General features: G+C 35.8%; 1 protein-coding gene across 1 annotated transcript in view; it reads left to right on the top strand.

The window, feature by feature from the left end:
* Nucleotides 1–13,109, top strand: part of LOC115215616 (BTB/POZ domain-containing protein KCTD5) — a 57,678-nt gene extending 44,569 nt beyond the window's left edge. Inside the window, exons 3-6 of the mRNA XM_029784842.2 lie at nucleotides 1,466–1,557; nucleotides 5,474–5,569; nucleotides 8,206–8,331; nucleotides 11,665–13,109. Coding sequence (XP_029640702.1) covers nucleotides 1,466–1,557; nucleotides 5,474–5,569; nucleotides 8,206–8,331; nucleotides 11,665–11,694 — 344 coding nt within the window. The 3' untranslated portion in view covers nucleotides 11,695–13,109. The remainder of the gene's footprint in view (nucleotides 1–1,465; nucleotides 1,558–5,473; nucleotides 5,570–8,205; nucleotides 8,332–11,664) is intronic.
* The last annotated feature ends 8,164 nt before the right edge of the window (nucleotides 13,110–21,273 follow it).

The raw sequence follows: 21,273 nt of genomic DNA, 5'->3' as shown, positions 1-21,273 counted from the left end.
CCACTAGGCTAAAGGATAAAGCACCTTTCCAAGTCATATAGATTCATAGGGTTTGTTTCCTGGTTTGTGTGGTATTTATATCCCCCCCACCTGGATGGGATGTCTTAAGATCAAGAGTCCAACATCCTAACTGCTAAGCCACTACAAGCTATAAAAACTGCAAAATACATTTTTTTTACAGCTTTCTGATATCAGTATATACAACTCTTTATCTTTATCCCTCTTTCCTCGCATTAACATTATTGGGACTGAATCATTTATCATTTTCCACTGACTTGTTTTGTCAACTCTTTCTCAATTGTTAACAATGCATCACCTTGCCAAATACTTTTAACTTCTTCCTGTTTGTCTTAACCTTAGCCATCACTGCCTTTACATTAGATTATCAGATTATCATCCACTTACAATCCATATCACCAAACATTTGAACCCTTTCTCATATATCACCAATATGGTTTCTATAGTATTACTTTACATGTCACACACTAATGGCTTCTCGCTTTTGGCAGCTTCAGTAAAAACAATGCTATGAGTTCCATTGTCTTCTCATATCCTGGACAAGAAATTGTGGCATGCATGCATTGATGTTACATCTGTAACAAATATTCTTTTACATCAGGTGTCATTTTTTTGGTTATCTCTCCAAATCTCATCTCTCTTCATTAAGGACTACTTGCTATCCTGTATCTTTCACTCTTGTACAGAGGCATTATCCACATAAACCTGGATGCCTCGCTCCACATTTGTACTGTTGCCATGGACAGAGATCTTGAAAGCTTTCTTCAGTGAGCACATGACTGTCTTTACAAAATTTAAGTGCTGCACACACACACACACACACACTCACTCACATACACACACATGCACATATGCACTCAGACGGTTTCTTTACTCCCTGTCATTCATTACCTTAAACATTAACTCCATCAACATTGACCAAGTTGAGGAGCATGACGCTTAAGGGCTCTGTCTCTTTCTTTTCCAGTTCAATAGTTAAAACTAATAACCACTGCTTCATTACTACCACTACATACACAGCTGCAACAGCAATAATAACACTACTATTTACAAGACACATCATCACCAAACCACCACTACCACCATTTTCTCAAACAATAACCATTCGGACACTGTTTCCCAACATACCTTATGAATATCATAACCTACCCCACCCCTTTCTACTCCTTCCTTTTCTCTCTTTCTCTCTTTGTTATATCTATTATATGGAAAGCACTTAATTATGAAATTCCTAGCCACTATTTATTGCCATTGTTGTTGTTGCTGTTGTTGATGATGATGATGATTTTGCTGTTGTTATTGTTTTTATTGTTTATTCAGCAATAATCCCATACAAAGCAACAATGTTTCCTCTGTTTTTCTTTCAATGCAGAACTTTTCTTCCCTAGCGAAATTTGCTCCAGGTTTCCTTTTGTCTCATTGTTGAAGTGTCTTTTGTATGTTTCAGGTGTCTTGGAAGAAGCGGAATTCTATAACATCACTCCATTAATAAAACTTGTTAAGGAAAAAATCACAGAGAGGAATGCCAAACAAGACCAGGTGAGATGTTTTCTGTGTTTCAAATAACAATACTGGAATCATTCAGTGGATGTGTGTTTTCCAGATTTGACATAAATTGTACTGGGTATCCTGAAACAGTTGCCAATTCAAAGCACACACTATTCCCCCACTTGTGTGTATGCATGTATGTATATGTATGTCTGTATGTATGTGTGTATGTATGTGTATATATGTATATATATTTTACATTCATTTTACAATGGTAATATGGGTCCAACAAATATATTATTGAAGCACTGTTTTACACCCAGATGCCTTCCTCTCACTAATCCTTCGAGTAAGAGTTCTCTTATTTCACATCTTTGATGGTATGAAACAAAGAATGATTTGATGACAGAAGTGATTACTGCATCAGTACTTGCAGCTCTTGACTTTCAAAGAATGCAAATGTGAACGAACACACACACACACACACACACATGCAGCAGTTGTATATCATCATCATTTAATGTCCACTTTTCCATGCTTGTATAGGTTGGACAGAACTTGTTGAAGCAGAATTTCTGCTGTAACATTCCCTGTAAGTTTGGAGTTATACACCCTAATGTTATTATTATTATTATTATTATATATATATAAAATACAAAATGGGACAGGAACGCAAAACAGGACAAAACATCCAGATAGACAATACAAAAAACACGGACGGGTCATTCAAAGCCTTTTATCTTTAGTCAAGAACCGGATCATCTTCTCAATTTTGGCTCATTTCGGCATGTGTACACTTTGTTCTCTTATATATATATATACACACACACACACACACACACATATATATATAAAACCCTCTTTCTTTTCAGAAACATTGAAAGCAAGTGCACCATCATCCATGCAGACGCATTTCTCTCCTGTGACATCACAATTTATTCTCACACACTGTCTAGCAATCCGAAATACCTCAGTTCTTTGGTCCTCACGTCGCTGGGCATTGGCAAACTTCTTTTCTGCTTCGCCCTTGGCTATGTATACCTGCCGCCCAGCCTCCCTTTTGGCTACCTGGTACAGTTCCCTGCTACCCCCACCCCTCCAGGCTTTCCAGGCCTGTTTCTTTGCTCTAATGGCTTTGTCTACTGTACTATTTCACCACCATGTAACTCTACGAGGGGCGTTCAATAAGTAATGCCCCTGACCCACTTGCAGTTGTTTGATCTCGCTGAAATTTTGCATGTGCAAAACATTATATCTCTATAGATTAAGTGGCAAATTACAGCTCTGAACTAATTGTGGTGTCTGATTTACAAGTGTTTGAACTGAGTCAAGTGTGAAATGGAGCCTGTTGAGTGTCGAGCAGTGATTCGGTTTTTGTATTTGAAAGGACACACACCACAGAAGACTTTTGATGAAATGAAAGTAACTTATGGTGATGATGCCCATCATATGACCTTGTAAAACGCTGGCATCGTGAATTCAAACATGGTCGGAACTCTGTGGAAACAGCTCCCAGATCTAGTCGCCCCCTTCTGCCATTGATGAGGCATCTGTCCGTCAAGTTGAGGCTGCCATTTTGGAATAACTATTTGCATAACTATTTGCCAAATAGCCCATGAGGTCAAGATTAGTACCGGGTCTGTGGAAACTATCATTCATGACCATTTGCATATGAAAAAGGTCTCTGCCAGATGGATTCCCAGGTTGCTCACACCTTTCCAGAAGCAAGAACGCGTCGATTGCTCGAGGATGAATTTGGAGATGTGCCAAGAAGATGAGTCAAAATTTTTCAAAAGACTGATTACACAGGATGAAACCTGGGTCCATCATTATGATCCAGAGTCCAAAGCCCAGTCAATACAGTGGAAGCACCGTGACTCACCTCCTCCAAAGAAGGCAAGGGTGCAGCCCTCTGCTGACAAGGCCAGGCTCACAGTCTTCTGGGACCAGGACGGAGTAGTGATGACAGATTTCCTGGCAAAGGGTGTCACAATTACAGCAGTCTATTATGCTTCACTTTTGAGGAAATTAAGAGAAGCTATCAAAATCAAGAGGCGGGGCAAGATCAGCAAAGGCATCCTCCTCCTGCAGGACAACGCTCCGATCCACAACTCGTGTGTCGCCAGATCAGAAGCATTCCCCCTACTCTCCTGACCTTGCACCCTCTGATTTTCACCTCTTCCCTGCCATGAAGTTGTTTTTGAAAGGAAAGCGTTTCCCAGATGATGCAGCCTTGATTTCTGAAGTCACGTCGTAGTTGGAGGACCAAGATGGGGTCTTCTACAAAAATGGTCTTCAGAGCTGCATCAAATGTTGGGAGAAATGCGTAACTCAGGGTGGTTCCTATGTAGAAAAAGACTAATAACTGTGCCAAGTTTTGTTGCTCTACTGCTATGGGAAGTGGGCCAGGGGCATTACTTATTGAACGCCCCTTGTAGGTCTGGAAGGGACTTTGCACCATCCACAGACTTGGTCTGTGTCACTCAGCAAGCTGTCCTGTAGGAATTTCCAGCTACCTTCTGTGTCCAACGTCTGTAGCTCCTCCTCCCTCTCATCAAATTTCTTGATGAGGATGTCCCTAAATCTCTGACCATGTGAAGGGTTTTTTAGCTTCCAAATCCTTCGTTTCTGGATTGGTCTGCTTCTGGTATCCTTCTGGCCTCGACTAGCCTATGCTGGAGGGTACATTCTTCACCCGGGAGGGTCTTTGTATTTAAGAGCAACCCTGCGTCCCGCTGTCTGGTGAGGATGAAATCAATCTGGCTAGCAGAGTCCCTTGATTAATAAGTTATAAGGTGGCTGTCTGGCTTCCTGAAGTTAGTGTTGCAGATTAAAAGGTTACATGCATCACAGAATTCCTGTAGGCTAGTTCCCTCATCGTTTCGAGTGCCAATACCACGGCCATCGTGTACCCCAGTGAAGATACCCGATTCCCGCCCATTAAAGTCTCCAGTCACAAAGATAAGGTCATTGCCACTCGTCTTTGAGGTAGCCTGTAGAAGGGTATCATAAAAGTGGTCCTTCTAATCATTTGGTAGCCCCACATGTGGGGTGTGGGCGGAGATAATTGTAGCTGTGCCATTCTGTAGGACTAGCCTGAGCTTAAGCTCTCTATCGCATACCTTGACAACCTCTATGACCTTATGCACCCATTTCTCCACAACGAGTATGCCTACACCCCCTACAACATCCATGTTACCTTGCCAGAAGACTTTATACCTATGTACCTTGCCTGTGAGGATCCTAGCTGAAACACCTCTCCATCTTACCTCTTGTATGCAGTATGCATCAACCTATCTCCTTTCAAGCATCTCTACAATCTCACTAGACCTACCCTTCAGTGTGCCAACATTGACAGTGCCAACTCTGAAAACTGAGAAGGTAATGTGGGGTGAGGTTTGAGGAGGAGAGATGTAATTCAGCGCCTGAAAAGAAGAGAGTTGTTGTATATGTATATATATACATATGTATACATATATATATATACACATATATACATATATATGTACATTTATATATATACATATATACATGCATGATTGTACCCTAAATCTCTTCACAAAACTGGATTATGAACTATAAGGACATACACATATTTTGTAAGTTCAAGACTTTTTCATCGGATCTCCAAAAAATCGAACTTATCTGCGATTCTTGTAAATTTCAATAACAATCTGTTCCTCTACACGATATGACAGTCACTTTGCTTTTACTCAGACTTTCCTCTACATGATATGGCAGTCACTTTGCCTCTTACTCGGATTTTCAGAAATTTTGCATGACTGTATCCGAAAATTTCTTCACACAACTTGATCAAATATTCAATAATACATATATATATATATATAATACATATATATATATATATAATACATATATATATACACATAAATATACACATATATACATATATATTGTCTCTGGTGGAGGTTTATTGTTATATTGCAAATCTCACTTTCTATTACAGACTCACATGAAGAATGTCTATCGAGTACTTCAGTGTTCAGAGGAAGAATTAACACAGATGGTATCAACTATGTCAGATGGCTGGAAATTTGAACAGGTCACTACTTAACTCTTCTTACAATATTCATAATATGAACAGATTTTTGAATATTTATCAAAGTTTCTTGTATCATACATGAAAGTACCATCATCCATTATGTAAAACAAATATTGATGTCACATAAATAGCAATGACAGTTATGACTATTTGGTATGGGATATTGCTAACTGAATAGACTTTATTGTATTACTGGAATTTATTTAATCAGTCTTGGAAAATTTTTTTGAACACTGAATAGAGCAGAACACACTGAAATACTGTAAAACCCAATGCTCTACAGTTCCAGTTAACTCCATCACATCCGAATAAAAATCATAATGATTTTGCATATATTGTAGGGCACATATTATAGGGGAGCTATACAGGGGATACAATTTACTCAGTCCAGACCAAGTACTTCTTTCATCAACCTTTGAAAATTAACTGAATCGAAAAGAATGAAAAACAAAGTTATTCCTAGGCAGGGAAAGTTACTTCTTAGTAATGACAATAATGACTAATTTTTAACTGTCTACACACAACACCATTTATAAGGGAAGAAAATAGTTATAACTGATTGAATGAGTCCCTGTATGTTACTAATATTCATTCATAGATCGTTGAAGAATACAAGTCAGTCAGCCTGAGTATGGTTTAGTACCAGCAAACTATATTCCACCTTCTATTGCACTTCCATTCATATTGAGGATACATTATCAGAATCAACCCTGATACTTGTACTCATTCAGTTCTGAGCCTGTGAGGCATTCATCACTAGTTTATTTCTTTTTTCTCTTCCATGAAGAATGAAAGGATGAAATCAAAGTTGACTTCATCAAAGATTTGAATTCAGAACATAAAGAGTTGTAACTCAGTTATTTCAGTCCATCACTCTATGATTCTGCCACTCCAACAGTTTTGCCAAGAATATATACATTATTCTTACATTGGTTTCAACTGTTCTGCTGTATCTATACTGAAGACATCGTTATGTTGTTGATCACTTGTTAAGGTTATCTCTACAGATTTTCTGTAGAAATAATAGTCAGCACTGATTTTTGTTATGACGTTTCATATCCAAGATGCCTGATGTGAACAACAATAAGATCAAAGATAAAAAATGGGTAATGAGCATATGTACTATATTTCAGGAATTTTTGCTCCTTTATCAGCTCCCATCGAACCCATTAATCATCCGCTAAATAGCTGCTAAATATAGCAATGTAACATTATTGGATATATCAATTTTACATATTAAAGACATTCCTGGAAGCTGATATGTAAATATTAATGACCTACATGGACATTGGACATTGTTATGCAACTATAATATACTACAAAGTATATTAAACGTTTTTATAAGTCAATACTATGTTCTACTGTCTTAGCAGTGCTATTATATCACTTAAGGTTAAGGTTATCTATACAGATTATTTATAGAAATTATAGCTAGCACTGATTTTTGTTACAACATTTCATATCCAAGATGCTAGACGTGAATAACAATGAGACCAAAGGTGAAAAATGTAACAGTTTAATTAAAGAAATGGAATATCTTTGGCAGAGTCTCATGACAATGCCGCTGTAGCATACAATCCCCCGTCTGCACACACACACACACACACACACACTTGGTTTCTCTATAGTTCTTCTCTACTAAATTCACTGTCAGTGCATTAGGTGGCCCAGGATTATGAAAAAAGACACTTGCTCAAGATACTATACTCTGGGACAGAGCATAAAACTACGATTGTAAAGCAAATATCTCAACCACACAGATATGTATATTTAGGTGCAGGTATGGCTATGTGGTGAAGTAGGTCACTTCATAACTTGGGCAAATGTCTTTTACTATAACTCTGGGCCAACCAATACCTTGTGAGTGAATCTGGTTGACAGAAACTCTGTGTGTGTGTGCGTGCGTGCATACGTGTATGGCACCATTTAGCAACAAGTGTTGATTTGTTTACATTTCTGTGACTTAGTAGTTCTACAAAGAAAGGAACTGATAAAATAAGTACTATACTCAAAAGAAGTACTGGGATCCATTTGATGGATTAAAAGTTCTTTGATATGGTTACACATCCAATAACTGAAACAAGTAAATGTATTTCTAGAAAACCCAGAATTTACCCACTCCCTTCTCAACACCTACCTGAAGATACTTGCTAGTGGATGCAAGCAAGGTATTATTGTCAGCAAAACCATATTTTTAAATCCATCAAAAAGGCTGAGGGTGCCTTAGCTTCACTCAGCAATACCTTTGTCAGCCACTCATGAGCTATCTGTTTAATGCTATGGCTATGGTACGTCCACACTTACAGTTTGCATCTCTCGTCTGGAAACCCTATCTTGTCCAGAATATCACTCTATTGGAGGCTATCTAGAGATGTGCAACCAGACAAATATCCTCTGTCAGTCACTTACCAAATCTTGAATGTCTTATTTCTCTGGGCATCAATACACTTAAATGTATTTATTATAATTACATGATATAATTATTTTGTCCATTTTATCAATTACATTATCATCAGCAATAGCAGTTTCATGGATGTAGTAAAATTTTAATTTTCAACTTTGAAATTTCTCCTTGTTATATTGTAGAATACTCTGTCATATTTATTGGTTCTGTAATTATTTTACTTCATTTTCAGTTAATAAACATTGGTTCACAGTACACATATGGAACTGAAGACCATGTAGAATTTCTATGTGTGGTTTCCAAAGAATGCCCTAACATTGTCAATGGACAAGAAAATGAACCTACTGATAGAGCAAAGGTAAGAAATGTTTTTGTTTATTAGTTATTATTTTCAGTTAATTCCTTCTAAATTGGTTATTAATTAAACAATAGAATATTAACTCTCACAGGTTCTACTGAATGTGTTTGTGGAATGCATCTAGATTAGATATGTAGCTTGTCAAATTCCTAAAAAATAAACATGGTTATTCCACTTTACTTATTGGAATATAATTCACAAAGACCTTCTAGAACCTTTTGGAAACATTACTTTACTTTTGTTGAAAAGTTTGTTCACATCAGATATTATCAGTTGTCATGTAAATGGTATTAAAAGAACTCTTTGGATTATTTGGCCCTGTCATTTCTTGTTAGACAAGCAAATAAATTTCTATGTGTCAATTAGAGTGTTGAATGAAATATAGGTGTGTACAATTATAGTTAAATGTTCATGTACACTTGAAAAAGATTTACTGCAGAAATTGTTTCAAGAGAAAAATTCTCCTTATAGACAAGATGCCCCCAAAACACCATAGTCAGGATAAACAAATCATGATAAACTAAAATGGGAGAAAAAATAAAGAAAACTGCACTCAAACAAAAAAAATTCCTTTACTGTTTGTATGGGAACAGATTTCTTTTTATGGCTACAGTCTCCAGTAAATAACTTTAATTACATTTTTATTCTTTTTTTATGGCTTTGAAAGAGGAGAAAACCCATGATGGCTTTTCAAAGGGAGGAAGGGGAGGCATCTTTAACCAGGAGACCTGACCTGTATGTTTACAACAATGGGCACTCTACTAAAGTTACACAAGGGTCATGTAGTAGCAGGAACAGAGTGATCACTCTAACAAACCACAACACAATTTCCATTTATTAAATTTCAATCACAATATTATAGACTATCTTAAAAGCTGCACCCTATGCAGACGTTTAAGCTAGCTTCTGTGGAGGGCTAATTAGGCCTGCAGCTCAAAACTAAAGAGAGCTAAATAGCATAATTATAATACATCTATAATAACTATATGCCCCAGTGGTGTTTGATCAGAAGTTAAGTACAGATGGGAATTATCTCTATAATGCAATCATTCTATTGTACCAGTCCCAAGTTGAATTCCAACTGTTGGCCAATTTGTCCAAAAGTTCTTATCTTGACGTAAAAGTAACAAAGCGAATGTCATTAATCTGACGCTTGATCTCTGACGTCATCTGACAGGCAAGCATGATGGCATGAGTCAGCCAAGCTTTACTGCTAGAAATTGCCACCCAAATGCTTTTAGATCAGATCTCAGTGCTGGATGTTCAAGAACCAAATGAAGGGCAGATTTTCAATCTTGGAATCATCCTGATTCCAAAATGGTATGAGATACAGGGGTCCCAGAGGAACAGACAGAATTTTGCTTTTAATAATATAGAAGACATTTGGTCAAGGTTTTTAAACCCCAAGTTTACAAAAGGCCATTGGTTAACCACACAATTATGGCTACACCCATATGAAAAAGAATCAATAAACACAACATAAATGATAGGAAACAAAAACATAAAATTCTCACTTCATTTTACTTGGTACAAAGTTAGATTGTAGGAACTGATGGGACTGATCTCAGAATATTTGCTGATTTTTGTGAGATGAATGGTAAAAAGTAAGTTAAGCCATTGTAGAACTTGAACTCAAAATACCTAGATGTAGTGAACTGAGCATTGTATGTGGCATTTAGTACAGGTCTTTACCATTTCTGCCAGTTCTCTTGTTTCATGAATTCTAACACAAATGTTATTGAAGCTCTTAACCTGAGTTCACTGATGAAGTATTGTGACATGGTAACAAAGTATAACCATACTATCTCATAGTCTATTGTATACAGTAGAGATCTAACCAAAAGTATAAGACAAACAGCTTCCTAATCTAAAATAGAGTAAAATCATCATTATCATCATGAATAATAAAAGGAAATTGAGAAAAGAAACCATTTTAAAAAAGTCAGGTAATTTCTTTAGAAGAAAGTCTGCAGTTGTTGCTAGTACAGACACAAAGAAGAAATAGTGTCAGTACAGAATTGTCATTTGTGGGAAGATTGTTGTGGTAGGGACTGTGGCAGAAGGACAAGCAATGAATAAGGGGCAAATGTAAGAATATGACCATATATATATATACACATACATGCATACACACATATATACACAACAGGCGTACGTGCATACTCACAGAAACTCCTACGTATAGACACACTCAGTCATGCATGCACAAGGAAGCAGAGGTACACACACACACACACAATCACATGTGCACATTGGCACATACATGCACGTGACAAGATCTCAAGTAGACATACACTGCCTCTATAATGGACTAAGTCAAAAGTCATTGAAAAGGTTGCAAGTAGCAATGGAAGAGCTTTGACAAACAAAACAGATTAAACAATTGATTAATTAGTTGGACATTTAACCAATTGACTAATATTAAAGAAGGGAAATTGTACCAGTGTGTGTGTTAAATATATTGGCATAATGACTCTCCCTAGACAAAACAAAGTTTGTTTCAACACACAAATTCACATAAAGAATCTTGCAAATCAGATACAAAAATGAAATAACATGGTCTATTGTGTGCAATGTTCTACCAAATACTGTATGGTCTCTTGTCTGCAGAAAGTGTTCTACTAACCATTACAAAACTATCAGTTACAGTGTTAAAAGTTCTTTCATGTAGAATACATTGAAAGATGAATTTTAAAATCATTTTCATTTCATTTTGGCAAGCATTAGATCCTTCTTTAAATTTCATCTTATGAATGAGTTTTGTATCTTATTTGGATAGCATTCCTAATAACTAATTTTAGTCAGTTTCTGAGAACTAGGGTAATGGATACAAGGAGCATAATAACAATGTTTGTGGTAATGATTTGGTGTCACTCCTCAAATTATTGTCACCACCCTTACAACAAAACATTAATTTTCTATAATTTTGTTACATGGAACATCACAAATTCACAAATTAAAACCTGAAATAAATTTTTTAAACATAAAATTAAAGAGTTCTCACTTTATGAAATAAGCAGGCTATAAATATTGCCTTGAGTTTAAGCATTTTTGAATTTAGGAAGAATTTTACAACCAATATTATAGAAGGAATATCTTTGATCTCTTTCAAACCTGAACTTAACAGAAAGTAATAGAATAATTCTTTACCAACTTGTTGCTAAATTAACATTACTTAATACTAATACTGTAGAGTGGATGGAATAAGATTCTGGAACTGTTTGAGTGTCAAAACAGTTTTATGAGAATTGGAAATTGATATGGCCAAAAGAATATTAAAAAAAAAGATATTTTAATATTCATTATTTAATATTCATTAATTTTCTTTTTCAGGTGTTACAACAGAAAGGATCTCGGATGTGAATAAGAACCCTAACTTATACTGCTTATTGTGTGCCCTACTGCAGGGAATAATCCCTAAACACTGCTGTGGTCTAAGGAACATTTTCTGTCTTTCTCAAATGAAAGTGTGTTTATATTATTCATTTTTTTTTAAACTGAAGGAAGAGAGATTTCATTCTTTCTCTTTCATAAAAGAAAATGTGAATTGTAACAGCAAAAAGAGAAAACAAAGTAAGAAAGAAAGAAGGAAACTAGAAAAAAGACAAGACAGAGAAAAGAAAGAATGCAAAATGATTCACAAAGACCCCTTCATTACAGTTTCCTCCAATCTAAAATTGGAATAAAGGAAACCTTTAAGGAAGCATTGGTTTCCAATAATTGTTTTTTTTTTTATTGTTGTACACATTTCCTACCCTCCCCATTCTCCTTCCCACCACTTTAATCACCACTGTAAAAAGCAGCAGTAATAAAACAATCCCCTGTCTTACACAATAGGGTTGTGCCTCTTGAACCCCTTCCTTTTTCCACCTCCCACATCAGTTTGGTCAGTCTGTCTTTTAACTCGTCAGGCTACTCTTGGATCATCACATATCAACATTTCAAAATCTGTGCTTAGTTGCGTGTGCATGTGTGTGTGTGCATGCATATCTCTGTTTAAATGTAGGAACTATGCTGTCAACCACTTACCATGGGTTTCATACAGCTTCATGTTGTAATCTTCACTGATTCAGTAAAATTCAGTGCAAGCTGAAAAAATGAATGAATAAATGAATGGCAGCTCATGTGAACATGTTTACCATTTCACACCAAACAGTAAACATGAGCTGACATTATTATTCATTCATTTATCACTATTGTATGGACATCTCAGTTCTCACACATATACTTGCTTACAGCCATGCACACACACACACACACATTTTAACTAGTTATACATACACACCTATTTTAATTAACTATATACACACCACACACATATACACATATATTACACATGAGTCATATTAGACCATCAAAATTCATGCTTTGTAAGTTTGTCTGAAGAGAAATATGTAAGTTGCATTTTCTCATTTCAATAGATATGTATAAATACAAGAAACACAGCTATTTTTTCTTCTCTTTATTTTGACTTTATTTAAATATTTTATTTTTTTATTTTAATTTTTATTTCTCCTATATCCATTTTCTTTTCTATTTTGTTAACCAAATTTTTACAAACCATTCTTAAACAAAAAAAAACCTGAACTCATCTGAAAGTTCTAAATTTAATTGAACTCTTAAATTCTCTGTGGACCCTAATGAAAATGGGGAAAAAAAAGGAAAAAAATAGGGTAAAAAACACTAAAACAAAGCAACTGGCTTCAGGAACCAGTTTTGAAACCTGCTGACTAAAAACCTGTAAATGAAGTAGTTAAATTCTTTATGTGTCACTTTAATTCTTTGTTTCCATTGGGTGTTTGATATTTTTTGAGCATTTTTACAATGTGTGTGTGTGTACTAACAGGCGTGTATATTTGTTGATGTGTGTTGTGCCTCTGTGAGTGTATGCATGCTAACAGGTGTGTCTAAATGTATCCATGTAGTGGGGATCTATTTGTGTGGTTATCAATGTTATGATTTTGGTGTTTCTATTGGTATGTTTGCTACTTGATGTGTATACTACTACAACTACTGCTGCTGCTACTACTACTACTACTACTATAACTACTAAGGTGGAAAGCTGGCAGATTCAATAATACACTGGACAAAATGCTTAACTGCATTTCTTCCAGCTCTGAGTTCAAAACACACAAAGGTCAACTTTGCTTTTCATCTTTTCAGAGTTAATAAAATAATTACTAGTTGATCACTGGGGGTTTATGTAATTGACTGTTCCCCATCTCTTGACATTGCTGACCTAGTGCTAAAAATTTGAAGCCATTATTATTATTATTATTATTATCATTTAACTAATTCTCATCCCATGAAGTTCATGCTTGTTGTTCTGCTGTACTTTACTCACCATCTGTGGAGATTTCTCTTGGGTCAAGAGCAGGGAACTTTCAGAATGGACTCTGGTCTCTTTGGAATTATCCCAAGAAGGTATTTCTGGCATTGTTGTACTAAAAAGAAATATTCAACTGAAAATGTATGTGTATGCAAATCGTATATGTGTATGAAATAGATTGTGTGTATGTGTGTGTGTGAGAAAAAGTGTGATAATACTGCCAAGTACAGTAGTAACCCTGCCACTTTATTGTAAGTAGACTGGATAATGATTCTTTGCCTAAAGCTCTAAATTCGCCATCTTACAGTGCACATACATATACAGATAAACATACATGTATATGTGTGTCTAAATTGACCAGATAAAAGAAGTGAAGTCAGAGAATAGATGTTTATTTCATTAGTTGGCAGCTGTTTTATAGATTACAAAACAGGTGTCAACAAATGGAATAAACATTTATTCTCTTACTTCAGTTCTCTTATCTGGTCAGTTTTATATGATATTGTTGATTCATGGGTTTTCAGAACAATCATGAGGTTACATCCCAGCCTTAACCACAGTTTTCCTCGTTAGCCATGCTCCAGGCAGGGAGCTTACTGTGAGCTCTGTTTGATTCTTGCAGTCCCTATTCTTATATGTATGTATGTATGTATAAATTTACACTACTCTGTTTCACACATACACAAATACTGATATAAAACATGTCATCAATTTTTATGTCATTTAAACAAACTTTAGTTGTGTGTTTGGTTTTATTATTATTATTATTATTAAGGTGGCGAGTTGGCAGAACCACTAGCATGCCGGGCAAAATGCTTAGTGGCATTTTGTTCATCCTTACATTCTGAGTTCAAATTCCACCTAGGCTGACTTTGCCTTTCATCCTTTTAGAATCAATGAACTACCAATCAAGTACTGGGGTTGATATAATCGACTGTTCCCATCCCCCAATTTCAGGCCTTGTACCTATAGTAGAAAAGATTATTATTATCATTATTATTTTTATTAAGGTGGTAAGCTGGCAGAATCGTTAGCCTGCCAGGCAAAATGTTTAGTGGCATTTTATCTGTCTTTACGTTCTAAGTTAAAATCCCACCGAGTTCAACTTTGCCTTTCATCCTTTTGGAGTTGATGAATTAAGTATCAGTTGCACACTGGGGTCCATCAAATTAACTGCCCCACCTCCCCAAAAATTTCAGGCCTTGTGCCTATAGTAGAAAGGATTATTATTATTATTATTATTAGTGCTTGTAGTGTTGTTTGTAATTATCATAAATGAAAATAAGAAAAACAGGACAATTGTTTTCTTTTTAAAAAAATATTTTAAAATTTTCTGAATCTTCCCCTCCTCTTTTTTGTAGCCTGAATTCCCCCAAATATGTCTTAGCTTATGTTTTGTAACTTTTTTTTTTTTTTATCACAACTGAAATTGCTTCAACAGCAAAATGTTTGTTTTTGTTTTTTATTATTTCACAAATGATTTTCTTTCTTTTGCCTAAAAAAATAATTGTGTGTGTGTGTGTGCATGCATGTGTGCGTGTGTGTGTAGCAATTACAACCTTATGATAAATGAATTTTGTTCTTTTCAAGTCAGTTTATAAGTTGTTTTGTAATGTTGTTTATTTTATTTTATTTTTATGAGACCAGTTGCTTTGCTTTAATAATTAAAAGAAGGGGAAAAGGGATAAGGGATAAGGAAAATGATGAACAGAAAGAAAAATAAGGTGACTTTTTCAATTTGAACAAGAGTTGGTTGTATGGATGTGGAAGGAGCAATGCAGTCAATCATCATCATCAATATATATATATCATCATCATCATATATATATATTATATATAAAGATGGGTAGGTGTGCATGCATACATACAGGTATATGTACATAGATAGTCACTCCACACCCACACATAGGTTGTTAGAGTACAAATGTCTTTGTTTTCTCATAATATATTTTGATCAGATCAATTACATAACTGATTGCCTCCCCTGAATAAATTTCTACTCAGATTTAGTTTCCCACCTCACTCATTACAGGCTATGATGATAGTAATCAGTTATACAGGTCTATACATTGCTTATAACAACGAACTATACTTCTGTACTATACATATCTACATCTTGCTTCACCAAACCAATATCAGTGAAACCTCATGGACATTTGCACACAGTGCACTATAGAACTGAAACTGCCTACAAACTGACACCTATACACACACACACTTACTTCTTCCCACCAAATTCATATTTTACCATTCTTGTGTTGAAGAGGTTTTGACTTCTGACCTGTTCATATTTTCATCCCACTTTTTCTTCTTAATTTTCCAAGTTACAACAGCAACTATAATAATACTAATGATGATGATAATGGTGGTGGGAATGTAAATAATTTATTATGATCCAAGTGTCATTGGGACACTTGATTAATTTCACTAGTGAGATTAATTAACAAAACATTTTATATCAATAGTGTATTAATCTATGTCCACACTTCTACTCCACCTCTAACTTCTGGCTTTCAGGCCATAATGGGGGCATAATGATAGTATTGACATAATTCCTGTGTCAATACTACCAATTTATCAGATTCTGATGCTCCGAGAGAAGATATTCTTCTGTGTGTGTGTGCATGCGCATTCACGTACATACATTCACATATATAATCATTATATGTCTGCTTTTCATGATGGCATAGATCGTATCAATGAGCTGAAGAGTTGCAGAACCACATCTTGTTCTAGCATTTCAGTTCTGACATATTTTTCTGTGGCTGGATGCCCAACCTAGCATCAACCACTTTACAGAATGTACTGTGCTTTCTTCATGGAACCAGCACTAGTGAGGTCGACAGACAAAGGATAAGAGAGAGAAAAGTGTATGCTTTATGTAAGGTATTGAGAAGTACAATGAGAGGCAAAGGAACAGGTTTATTGTTGCAGAAGAAATTCATTGCTACCCCACTGAATTATATATGGATGGGTGGGGTGAATGGAGTGGGGCCAGAAAGAGATATGTTGGTGACAAGGTACCAGACCAATCTCCCAACTTAAGGTGTCCAAAGAAGGTGAACAGGGAGTGTAGGAAAAGGGTGTGGTAGGGTGCATAAAAGAAGAACAGAACCATGGGTAGGTGTGATCAAAGATACATATAGAGAAGTGAATGCTAAAGGGCCTGGTCAACAAGGATGGGGGTAGTTGATGGTAAATATGAGTGGGGATGAGGATGATAAGAATGAGGGATGGATATCAACTAGAAGTGGCTGATAGGAGGAGAAATGATGATTGTCAGTATCAAAAAGGTGATAAGGATTTAAATTTTATAAATTACAGAAGCAGGGTAATGCAGTAGGTATGAGAATAAGATGAAGAGGTGCAATAGGTTTAGACTTGGAGATATATTGGGCAAGAGACCTAATTATATACCTATGCATTATTCTTCCAGAACCTTGGTTCTATCTTGTAAGCAGAGCTGAACAGGTCTTCTTCAGCAGGCAAAACTTTGTTCCTACAGACAAACTTTGTTACCCTGAACTTTCTCCAGTGTATTCTTACTCTTACCTCTTGCTACTATACTTTCAGAACATCTTCCTCCACTATTTGGTCTCGCAGGTAACAGAAACCATCAGCTACCTCTAAGGGTACTCCTGGGCTCTTGGTATTTATGGTTTCTGTGCACCTGCCATATATAAAATCCACTTTCTGTATCAACCTGCTTATAATTCAACTGTGCTTCTCTTGTGTACCCATAATTAGTATTGAGATAACATTGTATGAAATTTGTATCTACTCCTATTCTGCATACCAAGCAAGGCTATTTTCTGGATATACATGACTGCAGTTCAAAAAGTGAAACAGGTAAAAGAGTGTGTGCATGCGTGGAGTTAGAAAAAGAGATAAAATATGTCATAAGATCATGGTGGATATATATATATATATATATATGAATGTTCAATTGTGTTGAACAAATGAGAGAGCATAGTTTTCACACATATGGTTTACTGAAACTGAACTTTTAGCTTGTTACTCAAATTTCATTCTTGAAAATTGGAATGGCATGAAACTTGAGTCACAAAGACTAAACAAAAAGCCTTGTGGAATACAGCTACTCAATATTAATTTATTTCACCATTTATTAAGCTTGTAAAAACAACAAGATGGTTTAGTGACTGTGTTCTATGCAATGAGCATGCTCGTTTAGAAAAAGACAGAGAAAGAAACACAGGAAATGATTAACTTCACTTGTAAATATAACAAGGTGTCTTATGACTTTCAAAAATTACAGAAACCAACACTGGAATTTATTATGTCTGATGGTTTATCCTTCAATCCCACTAAAACATATTTTGTAAAATGCAGACATGAAGGAAAAATTTCATTTGTGCTATATATATATTATATGTATTTCTATATATCTGTCATACATTATATGCCTATATGTGTGTGTGTGTGTATATGTATGTATGTATATATATAGTTAAATAAGATTTAGGTAAGATTTGTATTGTATACAACCTTGTTGTATGTTATGCAAAGTTTGTTTACAGTTATTGACTACCAGCTGTCATTATACAGTGGAAGTACTCTTGATGTTAGATATACATCTGGAATTCCATAGTATTTTTAGAGTTTATATAAATAGAAAAATGATAGAAAATGGATTAAACAACATTGGTGAGAGATGATATAATTACTCATCAATATACTTAGGGCGTAATGATGTGTGGAAAAAATTGTAGTGATTTTAAATAATGTCGTTCAATCCATTTTCTATTTTCATCTCTCATGCTTTTCCAGTGGACTACAATCAAAGGACACCATCTGTATGCAGAGTGAGGTCTTTGTTAACAATCACTGAACACATGAAGGTGAGGGAAAATACAAACACACTCACACACATATATATCATCATCAGCACCATCTTTTAACATCAGTGTTCCATAATGACATGGGTTGGATACTTTGACAGAATCCAGTGGGTTTGAGGCTGTATCATGCTCCACTGTCTTCTCTGACATGGTTTTTCTGGCTGGATTCGCTTCCTGATATCTGCCACTTTACAAAGTTTACTGGGTAGCTCTTTCATGGCACCAGCACATGTGATGTTGTCCTGCAGGACTCAAAACAAAAATCCCTTTCAACTGAGTATGGCAACAGTAGTGCAGGATGAGGCTTTATGCTAAAAGACAAGCGGTTAAAATATGAAAGGAGCTGCAATAGATTTCATGTTGTAGAGGAGCTATATGGTTACTTGATTATAGACAAGTGGATGGGAGTAATCAGGGTGGAGTTAGAAGTGAATAGGGACAGAAGAACAGGAAGTGTGAGTAGGTAGAGATTGCAAGAGTGTATGAAGAGAGTAAGAGATGGTTAGTGATGGGGTAGGAGTGAAGAGGCAAATATAATGAATGAAGAAAATTGGTTGATGACAAATATCAGTTGAAGGGAAGAGTAGATGATGACTAGAGACTGAGTGCAGTTGAGAGGTGAATGTAGTGAATGGGAATCAAGGATGGAGAGGTTGATCAATGATGCATGAGTTGGAAGAAAGGTAGGGAGAGTAGGTGATTGATAGTACAAGGAGGGGTGAAGAACAGCAGTCATCATCATCATCATCGTTTAACGTCCGTTTTCCATGCTGGCATGGGTTGGATGAGAGAAATGGAGTTGGTATATGGGTTGGTAAGTTGCAAAAGTGTGAGGGTAGAGATATGTAGTATATTGAGAATGAGAGATGTCTTGAAGGAGATTAATTTAATAACACAAAAAGGTGTTTAAAATAAACTGAACAGAGAAGGACAATGTAAAAATAATAAAAGGTGGATATCAAATGAAAGTAGTTCAGAGTAGTGAGAAAGACAACTGGTATCACAGGAAATAAGTAGTTTTATTTTCATTTAATTACAGCTGAAAAATACTGCAGTTAGGTAGGTGATGGTGGGTTAGTGAGAGAAAGATGTGCAAAACTGGCATCTTTTCAGCTTCTACCTACTAATTCTTTCATTGAAAAGTTATTGGTTGGTTGGCTTTGGTTATTGTAAAAGATATTTGCTCATAGTAAACCACAAAACCATGTATGTATATGAGTATATACTTTTCCATAAAGCAGCTGCTACAGTAATAGTGCCTTGGCCAACAGTTGCTTTAAAGAGATGAAATTATCCTCTCCATCCCAAATAGAAGCCAAGTCCCTCTTTCTCTTTGAATGTTAGGTCTGATGGAGGTAAAATATTTCTAGCTCTGATAGATAAGCATTTCCTTGATATCCATAGATATTGTAGCTGTCTTCAATAAATGTTCCATGTAAGTTTTCTGCAGCTGTGGCCCTAATATGAAAGACAGCATTTTATATTATTCAACCAAGATGCCCCCTTGATTAGACATGCATCTACAAAGCTGTGATCACCTTTGTTCCACAAAATAAGGACACTAAAGGGAAAAAATCTATTGAATTGTTTGAGTATGATTCAAAAAGAATTACACCAACCACCAATCATTTTTTAAATTCTTAGACAAAAGGAAAAGCAAAACTCTAGCAAGCTATATCTGGAACCGGAAGGACAGAAATATAGTAATCTCTAGAGTGATGCAGAGATAGGTAAGATGATGATGATAGGTCAGGGTATATCCTCAAAGTAACATAACCCAAGAAAGTATGGTGAGGGAGGATGAATAAAAGGTTGCCAGAGTTCAGTCTATTCACACTCAAGCATCATACCTCGTTCAATAAGCAGGAGGGTTAGTAGTTAGTGGAGATAGAGGGAAGGAAGATACTCAATATGCACAAATTGGGCACTTTCCTATAGGTGGCAGGGTGAAATAGATGGGATAAGAAAGTACAGAATAGGCACAGGGGTTAAGAGATTTGATGGTAATGGATAAATATCATATATCGGTGTATGTAGGAGGATTAAAACAAAACGTTTTTGGTAATGTACAGAATAGCATATTGTTAATAAGGTTAGAAGAAATGAAGGAATAGTTCCTTAAAGAAAGTCTAAATTTTCCAAGAAAAAGAAATGAAATAAAATTATTACTTAAGGATTTTCTGTCCAGCTTGAGAATGCTTGTGCCTCAAGTAAATATATGTGTGTGTGTATATATATACACACACACACACACACACAAATACTTAAATTCAGGTATATGTGCACGTGTATTCTACGGTAAGACACCTATCCCTTTTCCTCTATATCTTTAATCTCTCATCAACTGGCTCAAAGCCACCCCCTGACTATTACTCCCTCCTCCCAGCTGAGGGGGCTTTTGTCTTGCAAGTTGTCTGTACCTGCATTCATAGATATATGTGCAACAACACACATACATATATGCACACACACACACACACATATATATGTACACACCCAGATAGATACCCAGGAAAATACATATACTCAAACTGGTATCTGCATGTGTGCCCATACAAATACACATACAGATGCCCATCCACAAACATAGTTCTCAGAATGATTCAGCATGACCCAGGATGTGACCAGGCTGGCCCTTTGAAGTACAGGTACTACTCATTTTTGCCAGCTGAGTATGCTAGAGTAACATGAAATAAAGTATCTTGCTTAAGGACATGATGCGTCATCAGGAATCGAACACACGACCTTACAATT

The sequence above is a fragment of the Octopus sinensis genome, linkage group LG9, assembly GCF_006345805.1.
Source record: "Octopus sinensis linkage group LG9, ASM634580v1, whole genome shotgun sequence".
Classification (NCBI taxonomy): Eukaryota; Metazoa; Mollusca; class Cephalopoda; order Octopoda; family Octopodidae; genus Octopus; species Octopus sinensis.
This window is presented reverse-complemented; position numbering and strand designations above follow the sequence as displayed.